This window comes from Pteropus alecto, unplaced genomic scaffold (assembly GCF_000325575.1).
Source record: "Pteropus alecto unplaced genomic scaffold, ASM32557v1 scaffold81, whole genome shotgun sequence".
Taxonomy (NCBI): domain Eukaryota; kingdom Metazoa; phylum Chordata; class Mammalia; order Chiroptera; family Pteropodidae; genus Pteropus; species Pteropus alecto.
Window position 1 is genome coordinate 6109387 of NW_006433378.1, and position 13638 is coordinate 6123024.

The window sequence follows — 13638 nt, forward strand, 5'->3', positions numbered from 1 at the left end:
GCACCCTCGCTCACTAAGGCCACAGTGCTTACTAACTGATACCTGGTAACTGGAAATGTGGCAGAGAAAGGGACCTTAGTGACTGCCCTCTCCTAAAGTCTGATACCATCACATTCTCCAGGGACACCAGTTCCCTCCAAAATGTGGAATATTGATCAGCCTGTGTCTACACCACTGATGTTTTCTCTACACATTAACACAAAGTATAGACAGGGCAGAGTAAGTTTCCAAAGGAACAATAATAATACAATTAATAACAATAACAATACAATCTAACATCTATTGACTGCCTGTTATGTGCTAGGAGCAATTTTTCATTCTAGTCCTGTCATTTCATCTTCCCAACCAGCCTATGAGTTAAATACAGTTGTGTTCTCCATTCTATAGATAGAGAAATTGATATGAAGAGTACAAATAATAATTTAAAAAAAAGATCTCCATAAGTAAGAAAAGTAAGAAGTTATGGTTCATATATACAATGGAATATTACTCAACCATTAAAAAAAATGAAATCCTACCATTTGCAATGACATGAATGAACCTAGAAGTTATTATGCTGAGTGAAATAAGTCAGACAGATAAAGATAAATACCATATGATTTCACTTATATGCAGAATCTAAGAAACAAAAAGAACAAACTAATCAAGAACAGACTCACGAATATAGAGAATAATCTGGTCACGGCAAGAGGAGAGGGGGTTGGGGGAGCTGGGAGAATGGGGTGAAGGGTTAAAGAAGTACAAATTAGTAGTTGATAGATGGTCACAGGAATGGGGAGCACAGCACTGGGAATGCAGTCAGCATTAATGTAATGACTAGGTGGAAATAAAATAAAATAAAATAAATAAAATAAAATAAAATAAAATAAAATAAAATAAAATAAAATAAAATAAAATAAAGCAGTGCCATTAAAAAATGTATTTTCTCACCCTCACCTAAATACTATGCCAGGTTTACTTTGGCCCTTAGGGGAAAGTAGCCTTATGTTTGCAAAAGTCAGGATATTTCTATAAGCTTGAGGACCTTTCCTCAAACTCTATGAAAAATGTTAAAGAAAATCAAGTAAATACACACAAATCAACAGAATCATTAAGCCATCTTGGTGAATGGATTTCTAGGGATTATTAACCTTTGTATTTAAAAGGAAAGATTTAATACTAACTCCACATGATATGATTGATAGTGACTGTTAAATAAAAATAAAAGTAGATCTAGGCTGGCTCGTATTAGAAGGCAGGTTAGGGAAGATAAATGCAGACTTATTTTCTGTAATCATTCAATGCCTTAGCATCAGTGAGCTATTTCTGCAGCTTATCTTCAGCTCTTACTCTATCTAAAGCCCTTAGAGGGGATCCAAAGTTATTCCACAAATAGCCCCTGCCTTAAAGGAGGTAATTTAAATAGCCTTTTGAGTGTTTTATACATTCTGCTATAAAAGATATTTGGAACTATTAATATCATTCATGGAAAATCTCTTTCATCCAACAATAAAATTCAGAAAGATGTTTTTTGCTTTGTAAGATGAAAGAGACACACTGATTTCCATAAAATTAACAAAACCATGAGTTTACATGGTCCATTTGAAATGCTCTTATTCTATCAATTTCAGTAAATGTTTTAGAAAATATCTGGCATGAATTTTATATGTAAGCCATGCTTTTGGAGCACTAGATAAGAATATGGTAGATGACCATGAAAACTGCTTTTTAGTCTCTAAATCCTTTCATGTATTTCTAATACAAAGTTGACTTAAACACTAATGCTTCTAAATTTCAGACAGAATATGTTATAAAAACAATTTCAAAGACCTATGTTCATAATTGTCACTCAATAAATATTTGTTAAACGATTAATAAAAAATTATCAAGTAAAGTTTTTAGTTCTGAATAAAAAGCAGTTAGAAAGTCATGCTATTCCAAAGCATTATATATGACCAGCATCTAATACGATGGTTTTTATTCCTTTAGGAGAAAAACCAGCACTGAAATCGAATTCCCTGAGAAGCTAGAAGGACCCAAGCTCAGCATAGCTGAAAATGAAGACCATGAAACACTCCAAGTTAAGATACAGGCTTTCGAAGACAAAATAAATTCTGAGAGCAATACTCCTGGCTCTGTCGGAAGATATAGTTTGGGCCAAGTTTCCAAGGAAGAAAAAAAAGACATTAGATTTAACAGGTATAAATATTGCTAAGCTAGTTTTTTAAAGTATATAATTCATGTTTGCTATTAGTTTTGTTATCACACTCTTTGGGGTGATTATTAAGTCTCTTTTATCTACGGCCACCTAAAATGCCATCCTTTCACAAATGAAATGTCATTCACAATGCTTTCATTATCCAAACAATCTCACTTTTTTTAAAAGGAGAATCTGAATGGAAAAAAAAAAAAGTGTGGTTTTTTAAAAACACTTAAAATTCTATGCTAATATTGAGAATGATATTTACAAAAGCGTCTCTTGATTTCTGATGAAAAAGTTAAAGCAAAAGTAGGAAAAAATAATATAAATATGTAAGTCCACCTTTTCCCAGCCAGTTTTGCTATGTAACTGATTCCTAAATCTTTGTTTTGGGAGGTGGCCTAGATCTTCAAAGGTCTGGCTTGGCCTTAACTTGGTGGTCTGTGTTTTATCAGATCTAATTTATCAAATAGTACCAATGATCAGTTTCACACTCTACAGGAAGTAATTTTTGCCCCAGTGTTATTGTTGTTTCTTTTCCTCGTCAGTAAATGGTAGCTCAATACCTTTACTGTCTCAGCCTTCCCTTTGCTTGTGTTGTAGGTCAAAGAGTTTGGCTCTGCACACTGTGCCAACAAAGAACATAAGCTCAGATGATGGGGAAGTTGCTGAGAGTGGAGACCTACCAGCCAGCATCTCTCTTTCAGAAACAGACCCACTTAACCAAGGAAATGACAAGTCACCCTTTAAAGCAGACACTGATGGATCACACCTGGGGAATTCTTCGGTTTCACACCCAGGTATTATACATATAGAATCAGAGAATTTGCCAGAAACAGTAAAAGAAAACTACCAGAAAGAAACTCCAGAGACAACTCCAAGTCCTGTAGAATACCAAGATAAGCTCTACTTGCACTTAAAGGAGAACCTCAGTCAAGTGAAAGCATATGCTGTGGAAATCGGAAAGAAGATCCCAGCTCCCGATCAGTGCACCATTGAAGGTAAGTGCTCTGAACTCCCCAAACTTGCGAAACTTCAGACATCGCTTAAAAAAAAAAAAAAAATGCCCAAATGATATAAATTGCCAAGCTATTTTCTTGATCGCTTGCAAAATAGATCATTTTGAAAACATCTTTACATTATTTTAATTGTTTTCTTATTCCATTGAGGTCAACCATCTCTTTGATTCCCATTTGAACGTACTTAGGTGCTTTATTCCACCAAATCTGATTTTTTTAAACCTTAAGATATCTTGCTCCTGGTTCTCTGACACTAGTGTTTGGGGAAATCCTGGAAAGGGATCTGTGGCCTCCGAAACAGGCTCTGGGGTAGGAGTTCAGCCAGAGGCATTTTTCCATCCATCTAATCATGCAAGGAAGCCATGCGCAACATTGAGCTCCAAGAGATTTTTTTCCGCATTCATTCAGCGATCACTTATAAAGCTGCTACTGTGTGCCCGGTGCTGTGTAATCTATTCAGCTTTGTATGAGATTCATCTATGGCCCAGACACAATCCTTGACTTCCTGGAGATTAGAATATAGAAAGAAAAGAGCGAAACCATAATCAGGATGTGATACAGGTCAGGAGACAGTGAGAGTTTGAGCTAGTCAGAAAACAAAGGACAAAATAAGAAAAGGATGTCAGGGGCTGAGATTTCCGTTGGATTCGCATTTTAAGGAGGTGCCGCAAAAGCTCGGTACAATGTTAAGCTATGATGGGATCAGTAGCAATCTCTTGCTGAGCCATGTTGAAGATGAGGCAAAATAAGTAAGTAGTAATACTGATCATATCTTTAGTTTCAGTTTTGATATTTCGTTCATCGTGGACTTTTTGCATTTTGATTTTTTAAAATATTATTTATCTTGAGTAGTAAATTTTCTGATGCTTCCTTACATTTTGCACCCTAGTCCTGGTTCTGGGAAAGATGATGGGTTTGAGGCACAGGTATTAAACATGGCAGAGTGCCCTGTGCAGGCTCACCTTTCTCGTAGTGGGTTAAACGAGTTTGAATTACCCGAAGGCATTGTCAGACCAATTATGTCTTTCTTACAGTCATTCTCAGGTAGCAACCATGTTCTTCCATTGAGATTTAGATGAAGGTCCTGGCCCTCTCCTTGGACATGACGTCTTTTCATAGGCTACAAGCCTCACTGAAAAAGCTGAGCAGCTCATCTTCCAGAAGGAAACACAGCTGAAGGATAGGGAATCCAATCCATATTCACCACCTACTATCATCCCCTTGTTTAGAAACTGGGAGAGTTTTTTCTACTTTACTGTCTGTTCTGTCTCTCACTCCAAGTCAGAAGAAATATTCTCATGATAACAAAGGGAAAGGGAAGATTTGAAGATTTGATAATATGATCATTTAGCATGTCTGTATAGAATCTGACATTTTCAAAGGTGTTTACATTAATTTATTTATTAGCCTTCCTAAAACTTTTTTGTAGGCGAGGCAACTCTTGGTTGACCTCACAAATTGCAAGGACCTTGTCAGCTTACAATCCCTGATTTTTTATTTTTTACGCCTATAGCACCTGGTCTTCCTAGGTGGTCTCCCATCCAAGTACTAACCAGGCCCAACCCTGCTTAGCTTCCATGATCAGACGGGATCGGGCTTGTTCAGGGCAGCATGGCCATAGTTAAAACTTTTTTTTAAATAGTAACAGTAAAAGTGATATTACTCATAGTCAATATAAGTTTTGGATAATTGAGTATACAAGAACTTGAGAATAGCTAAAATCAATAAAACTCGACTAATACAAATTCTTTACAATTGCCCATTTCATTAATAATCGATGTATTTAATACACAGATTAGAGAATTTAAATAAGAGAGGTTAAGTGAGTTTCCCAGTTTGACAAAGAAAGTCTGTAGCAAATATAAAGTTAGCTACATTTTTATCTACTAGAACAGTTTCTGCTTTTTGTGGGGTTTTTTGTTTGTTTGTTTGTTTTAAGTTTAGCCTAAAGCATTAAAGATATGCTATATAGTAAGTTATAATCTTGTGAAAATGTGAAGAAGTCCTGCAGAATTACTTCAAGCATCTAGTAGTCAAAAATACATGCTATTTCTTATTGCCTTGAATTATTTTGAGAGTTTGAGAGTTAACTAGGTGAGTTGGGGATTTTTTCAAAATATTAAATCTATCATCTTCACTAAAAAAAAAAAAAAGTATTTTCTCTTCATGTTACCTACCAGGAATGACCTAAAACTGAATATGTATTTTTTTTAAGTTGACACTTTGGAATTCATTCATACTTTTGTAATTTCCTGGATGTTTCTGGGAAATTCCTTGCACAGATATGTGTGTGAGGGATAGAAGATTTATATGACTCACTGTAAATACATCCACCAAGAAAGGCCTCATGCTGACTGCAGGGGACACATTGTTATTATTTCAGAGATGGTGTAAACCATTCAGCAAAATGCCAGCAGTCATCTGGCTGACACAAGTTTGCTTGTTCCGATGAGTTCACTCGGCTCAACAATATCACGTTTCTTTCCTTAAAAATTTACTGAAGAAAAAATTAGGCTTAGAAATCATGTTATGTTTAATGGGTTGTTGGTATTTGGTCTTTCTTGCTAAATTACACAAAGTAATTAAGAAACAAAGGGAAGAAACATAAAAAAGACTTCCACAACATTAAAGTTAAAAAAGACAGATAGTCAGCAGGGAACAAAAAAACCAAAGTGTTAGTAATAATTTTAGACTGATGTTATAAGTTCCATTTATAAAAATATGACAAAACCTTTTAAAGAAGTTCTTTTGGTATTGGTTTGAATCATATGCAAAAAATTCATATTCAACTTTCTTATTTTGACGTCACTTTCATGTGGTTCAACACTTCAGTAATAAACTTTGTTGAAGGAACAAGTACCTAACTAGTCACTATATAGAGAATTTAGTATGTGGTGAATCAAGGTCACAAATAGCTTTTTTATTCCCAGTCAGCTATTTTATTATTATTGCATGATATTGATCACAGTGGGGACAGACAATGGGGTATAAAGAAAGAGATCAGCACAAACCTATCATCATGTCTGGGAAAATTGTCAAACCCCAGGTCTTATTGAGGTTGGGTCAGCAGTATCATTTTAGGTATGAAAGAGCCTGTTATTCCTAAGTCAGTAATTCTCTCCTGGGCCTTAGAGATTTCTGGCACTGGTGCAGGTTTGCCAACCACTGCAAATTATGTATTCATATGCAGAGTGATGGTCTAACATCACTGCCTGATAATATTTACATACAAGACCAACGGAATTTAGTTCATCTGCCAAAAGGCATGTTAAAAATCTGAATCACTGGTATTCATTTATGTGAACAAAAATGATTAGAGGTTTAAAAAAAAATGCATGATATTGAAATACATCCTTAAAAATCTGGCCCATCACTGGAGTTCCATAAAGGATGATATAAAAGCTTACAAGAACCCATCAATGCTGCTTTGGTTAGCTTTGAAGTATTTCCTGATTGGGTGAAAATACATCCCATCTGTAGAAAATATCAGCAAGCCTGACTTGCAGAAAGATAATTTTAAAGCCAGTAATATCCCTTTTTCTAATAGACCCACATGAGTTGATTTTTCTTGACTTGAACAGATAGGAGAATATACAAAAATAAAATAAAATAAAATTTATTGTAACTATCAAGAAGCAGGTGCTTTTTTTCATAATTAATTACAAATGAAGCTTCCTTTTTGAAATTTTGCTTGTAGTCAAGTCTAGCCTCATGTTGGGATGACAGAGCGGGCAAACGCAACAGTAGTCCTGACCTCTGTCTGCTCAGTTGGTCTGATCTGGGGAATGATAATGATAATACTCATCCACTTAATGGTTCTGGTGGAGGTTTTTAAAAATAGATTAGTTTTATTTCTTTTTAAAAATAGATTAGTTTCCTTCTGGGACTAGCATCATTTATCCATGGGGAGAGTTGTAAGATTTGGAGGCAGACAAAAATCCTAACGCTTTTTCTCACAATTCAAGAGGGAAAAACAGCCAATAGAAAGGTGTTACAATTTTTCTGAAGCCTCATTTTACTGAAGTGATCCCTTCGGCCCCCTCTTTAACACTTGTTAGGAAAAACTTTTCCAGAGAATTTTTCTTGGTACTTTGGAATTTATCTTGGATAACCTTACTCTCCAGTTCCCTTTTCTCCAAAGAGTGGATTTAAGTCAAAAGCAGATAGATATAATGGCAGTTAGTTTCTCCCCTTTACTTTCTCTTGCCACCTATATCCTGGTTCCGGTCAGCTGCAATGGCCCATGAGAAACATCCAGATAATAAGGCTAAAGGGAGATCTATAGACTCCCCTCCAAACTTCTCTACTAACACCAGGTTACTGTTCATCCCCAGCCAAGAGGAGTTTCAAAGCCCAGGCAGACAATCGCATCACCAGTAAGGACATTATACACTTAAATCCACAATGTAACATGTTGCAAAGTCTCACTAGAGGACATCAAATAACTTTATTTCTCATTAATTATATTTTTAAAAGCTCCTCCTTCTTAAAAAAAAGTTTAATTTTCTTTGACTGTTCAAATAACTAGAGAAAAAATGCTCTAACCATGCTATTGGACAAAGGGATACATTGCTTCTCTGCAACTTGGTTTATCTAATGTTTATCTATGAATAAAATGTATGTCCATCCCACTAGGAAACAGCTCCAAGTAAGACTGGTAAACACATGTACACTCTGGGGCCATTTTGTATAGAAATCCAGGGGAAATTATCCGCCTGCAGATGAATTAAGTTGTCCATGCCCTTTGAAATAGTCAGTTTCCCTAATATAGTGTCCACCTTGAGTATGTCCCTAGTAAGTTTAAAGGGACTTTGCTAATAAATAAACAGAAGCAAAAGTAAATACATAAATGGAGCAAAAATGCACAGGAGTACATTTTTGGGTGAGTATATCTCGCCTAAAGGTGCCACATTAACAGGAGAAGGAGACAAGGAAGAAGCGGTTTAGGAGCAGAAGTAATTTGCTGTGACATATTTCATATTTTTAAATATTTTCTTCTAAATGTATTATTTTTAAAATAGAAGATTATATGGCATTATACTCATATATATAGGAGTATTTTTAGCTATTTTTAGAGAAGCTGGTACTCAGAGACTATCATCAGTCATCCATTGTTGTTGTTTGGAGACTGTCTTCACTCCAAGGATACAGTGCTGTACAAAATGCTTCTGAGCCACTGATGGTCCCCAGCAGAAGACTACATTCAGATCCGGCTTGCCACAAACCAAATTTCAAGAAAGTGAATGTTATTTTCCCATTTACTTCCTTTGTGAAACTGGCAGTATATGCCCTGTAGGGGAAAAAAAAAATGGTCCCTGGATATTATCAAATCTCATTTAAAACCTGAGCAAATCCATATTTCTGAGCAATGTTGGTGATGAAGAGCTAGCTGGTAGCCAGAAAACGAAAAAGAGATTATATGACTGAGAAAAGGGTTTTATTGTGACAGAGGAAAAGGAAAAACAAAGACAACCAGAAAAAAAGGTAATTTCTTCATTTGCTCCACAAGAAACATCAAACTCTAGGTGACGAAGTATTTTTAACTATTTTTCCCGAAACACAGGCAATTACATAGTTGGCAATCAGGGGTCCAGATATTTGATAATTTAGCAGGCACTTATTGGTGTGATGGTCCATTTTCAGAGAGGAGCATGTTTATAAACTGCAAATGAGTCTATCTAAAGCAGACAGAGCCTCGTGTTGTGTTGGCGGACTCAGTTGGAGTGAGTTAAAACAAGTTAAATAAAGGATACCGAATTCCTGGATTTTCTCTGTCCACGTTGTTGCCCCGGCCACATTAGAGACAAGTAAGAAATTACAAAATGCAAATTGAAAAAGAGCTTCAGTGGACTTTAATTTGTTTTCTTTTTAAAAATTAAGCTTATTGAGGTAACATTGGTTAATACTATTACATAATCTTCAAGTGTACATTATAATTTGACATCTGTATATTCTATTGTGTGTTTACCACCCAAATCAGTGGTCTTTAAAAAAATAAATCGTTTTACAGAAAATCATCATTTTTCAGATAAAATATTCACATCAGTTATCCAACAGCCATTAAAATATTATGCCACCATTAAAACAAGCCACAAATGTGGGAAATGTAATACCACTGCAGAAACTCTGAGTGCGATTCTGCTTGTCACATCAAACCTCCTAATTTCTAAGCAGGCTTTCCAGATTGGCTTCTTTCACTAGTAATATGGATTTAAGGTTCTTTCATGTCTCTACATAACTTGGTAGCTAATTTCCTTTTAGCTCTGAATAATATAACATTGTATGGATGCATCCACCACTGTGGTATCGCACAGAAGAGGGTCATCACTGCCATAAAAGTTCTCTGTGCTGTGCCTGTTCATCCTGACTATTCGTTTTTCATTTATTCATTTGTTTTACAAATATTTCTGAGTGCCTGCTACATGCCAGCATTATTCTAGGAACTTGAGAAACATCGGTGAATGAAACAGGTAAATGTCCTTGCCTTCACAGAGGCTGTTCTAGAGGGAAAAGGCATAACATAAACAATAGAAATGATAAATGAGTAAAGTATGTAGGATATTGGAAAGTGTTAACGCTACGATAAAAGGGAAAATAGAGCTGGCTAAGAAGAACCAGGACAGGGGAAAGAATATATATTCTTTTGGGGATGGGAGTTGAGGAAAAGGGGAGTGGGAAGGAGAAACTTGCACATTTTGAAATATGCCTCTCTGCAAGGTTTAGAAATTTTTTAACAAGAGTATTTGGCTTCAGTAATAGAGAGAGATACTGGTAACTTGACCCAAGTGATAACTCCAGACTCTCCAGCATCCTGTCTAACCAGAGTCTGTAGAATGGGGATTCAGTCCCAACTCTGCTGTTGGGCAGTTTTCAATTGCTAAAACAGGTGACTTCATCTCCTTGTGCCACCACTTCCTCCTCCTTATGCTAAGAGTGTATTACAGGGTCATGGATGTTCAACATGTCTCCTTAAAGAGCTTCAGAGGCCCCTTCAAAGGGCCCCAGACCTCCTCCCCACACTACCCTGCAAACAGAGCAGCTCTGAGTTGTCTGGGTTTACACACTGGCCTTCCCGATAGATTCCTGTTTAAACCAAGAATTCTATGGCTTAAAGAAACTTGAAAAACACTCAGGTGGATCATTTTTGAGGTCCTTTTAAAGGTCCTTTATGCTCTAAGTTAATTATTTCTAACTGCCTTATGTCTGAGCCAACAAAATGTGAAACGTTTGTTTTTTTGGCTGAGTTCTTTTACCAGCCTCAACTTTACTGCTAATTTTATAACTCCAATATAAAGTTTAAAAAAAAAAAAAACCATTGCTTTTGTATATTAATTTCCTGTCCTTTCTCTAGACTTCTGTATTTATCAATTTATTTCAGTTTGTTGGGGGAAAAAATGGCCAAATTGTTCAATATTTTTGAGGATTGTCTCACTTTCTGCCCAAATATATTAATATCTATTGAAGAGCCAATTATGATCAGCAAATTAATGCATTGTGCCTACCCTGGCTGGTCTATTTTTATTCAAATTGTTTTATTTACCTTACTTAATGGAAACCAATTTTACTTCAAATTGTGTATGAGCGCCTATAAAATATATGAAACAAAAAGACAAGTCACTGAATGTAAGGGAGAAAAAACAAACAGAAATAAAATAAATCCAGTAGTTGAGTTATTTTTCAGATATTTATACCTGAAAATTCTCACAATTGTTAAATGTGGTTTGCAGATTTACTTCTGAGCACCCTCGTGAAAATCCAGTGTCCATAAATATAAGGATGATAATTTATGAGAGAAAAATAAAAGCCGTTTATTTGGTTGATGACTGCTGTACTCACTGAAGCTAGTTCATCAAAAAAAAAAAAAAAAAAAGGGTGTTGATGTTATGCAACAAACATGTAACCACTAAATATAACAATAGAGCAGTGGTTCTCAACCAGGGGCAATTTTGTCCCAGGGTTGGGGACTTTTGGTAATGTCTAGAGACATAGTTGGTTGCCGTAACAGGGAGAAAAGAGGCAGGTGCTATTGGCATCTAGTGGATACTGCTAAACATCTTATAATGAAGAGAAGAGCCCTCCAAAATATCAGTTATGGTTGAGAAACCCTGCAACAGATCCTTGTTTCTCAAAATGTGGTCCAGGGAGCAGCAGCATTGACATCACCTGAGTACCTGTTAGAAATTCAGATTCTTAGGCCCATCCTGGGCCTGCTGAATCAGCATCTATAATTTAACAAGATCCTTCAGGTGATTCATGTGTACATTAATAGTAGAAGCACTACTATTATAGGAATGAGACATTCTAGCATGTCCCAATAGTAAAGAAAAGAATTTTCTTTTTTATACTGAATTTGTGGTTTAATTAACTGACTCAATTTAATCCTCACCTCGTAATTGAAGAGATGAGTTGTTTTTTTTCTCACAGACACTCAAAGATACCAAACTCAGTTATCTGGACTGTTCGTGATACTCAATTTGCGGTTCCCATTGTCCTTAGATTCATCTCATAGGAAAAGATAAATTGGCTTCAAAGACAGGAAATTCTACTTGATATGTGTTTGAATTTTTAGTGTGTAACCTTCTAACTTTTTATAATAAACATGGTAGTTTTAACAGCTTTAAAAGACCTACAAGTATCAAATATGTTTCAATTATGTTTAGCCACATTGAGTAAATGAATTTGCAACATATGGATTACATTACCCTTAAAATATGCAGAGAATTAGAATTAAGCAAAAAATATGTTTTCCTATATTTTGAACCCAAAACATTGAAAGGTGGGTTGAAACGAGCATCTATATCTGAATTCACCTATCATTGATATTTAAAGATTAACCTAATTGGCCCTCGTTTCTTTTAAAAGGAACTGAATTCATTGTATTTGGGGCCATCTTTTCTCTACTGAATCTACATGATTTTTTCTAAGTTCTTTTAAAAAGAACCTTGAAAATATTTAAATAAAAGCTATCTTTTCCAGTAAATGTGAACAGTTAAGACTTCCTACATCCCTATCATGTCTTTCAACTGAATTTTTATTTTATAGTCATATCAGTTTACCATTCAATTATACACTGGGTTTTTTCTTTCATTTGTTTTTTTAGCAAAGGCTTTGAACTCTTATAAACAATTGAATCTACAGAAAAAAAATCAAGATGAGCATAGACATCCTTTGTGTTCTTACAACATTGATATTATACAATCTCTCTGTAATTCCAATGTCAAATGTATATTAAACACTTAAGATGTTTGTTAATGTTTCCAAAAATTTTGTCATGTTAAATTTTGCATTCCCTGAACTATTGTATATTTTTAATTTATGTGCAACGGTAAGAAGAATATTCTGTCTTTATAAAATTCAGTAACTATATAAATTAAAGGGTTTATTTGAGAATTTAAAGCACTAAAACATGAGAAAATCTCCAAAGCAAAGAATAAAGCAATAGCATATTGCCATTCTTGATTTGTTAGAATGTTATCTGTGAATACCCTTAATGTAAATTCTAGTGCCATAATGAATAAAGGAACCCATCTAAGTTTAAATTAGAAACTGATTTTTCAAATAGTTGGGGTTTAAAAATTCCCAAAAGCTTTTAGTCAAGCATTGCTATTGTTAACTTTTGAACTCATGTACATTTTAAAGAAATGTAATTCACATGTTTCAAATTCATTTTCACTTTACCCATAGCGATATGGTTTGGCAAACTCTTCTGATCCCCATAAGGCGTTTTACTGATAATGGAATACTCATCAAAAAATGACCTTTGCTGGCATTAAGAGACCTGTACCAGAATGCTGTAATGATGGCCCTACTGACTTTTGAAGAAAATCAGTCTTTTTCTGATTTTAGTCACACTCTTTTCCTTCACCTCAGATATTATTAGAAACAAAACAAAACCTAACTGACATGGAATCATGCAATCAGCTGGTTATGCGTAAGGTTTGTACAGGGAGATGTGGATAGGCTTCTCAACTCATTCACATTAGGTAAGGGCGGCTTGGTACCATCCCCAAGATGAAGCAGTGATGGGAGTTAGGGACCATAAAGAGTCTGAGAAGAATTTCTCTTCTCTTTTTCAATCTAAAGTCTATACCTCTACCACCTTGTTGGGCAGGAGCCTCATTTAATCTCTATTGGCAATGCATTCCTGTGTGTTCTCACCCTTTCTCCCTTGCCTCAGGACAGAAGGGGCTGAAGTTCTCCAGACAGATAAGGGTCTGGAGACACAAGAACTCAAAAGGCAGAATGTGGGGGTGGGGTGTGCCCACTGAATAGGCCAGTATCATAAGAGCAATCATAGCAGGCAGCTGCCTTTGCACCCACTTGCCCTGGGCTGGACACTGACATCCCAGGAGGAAGAACAGGGGAGACATCTTTGGTGTCCAGTTAACTAGAGCAGAGAAATCCATGCCACAGTAAGTCTGGCCAGAGTCAGCCCTGGCA

At 35.7% G+C, this 13638-nt stretch overlaps 1 protein-coding gene and 1 pseudogene across 1 annotated transcript in view; one reads left to right on the forward strand and one right to left on the reverse strand.

Annotated features, from left to right (window-relative positions):
- Window positions 1–13638, forward strand: part of VEPH1 (ventricular zone expressed PH domain containing 1) — a 186273-nt gene that overhangs the window by 104224 nt on the left and 68411 nt on the right. The window contains 2 exon segments of the mRNA XM_025044232.1: window positions 1969–2178; window positions 2783–3180. Coding sequence (XP_024900000.1) covers window positions 1969–2178; window positions 2783–3180 — 608 coding nt within the window.
- LOC112476928 lies at window positions 4703–4821 on the reverse strand (annotated as a pseudogene).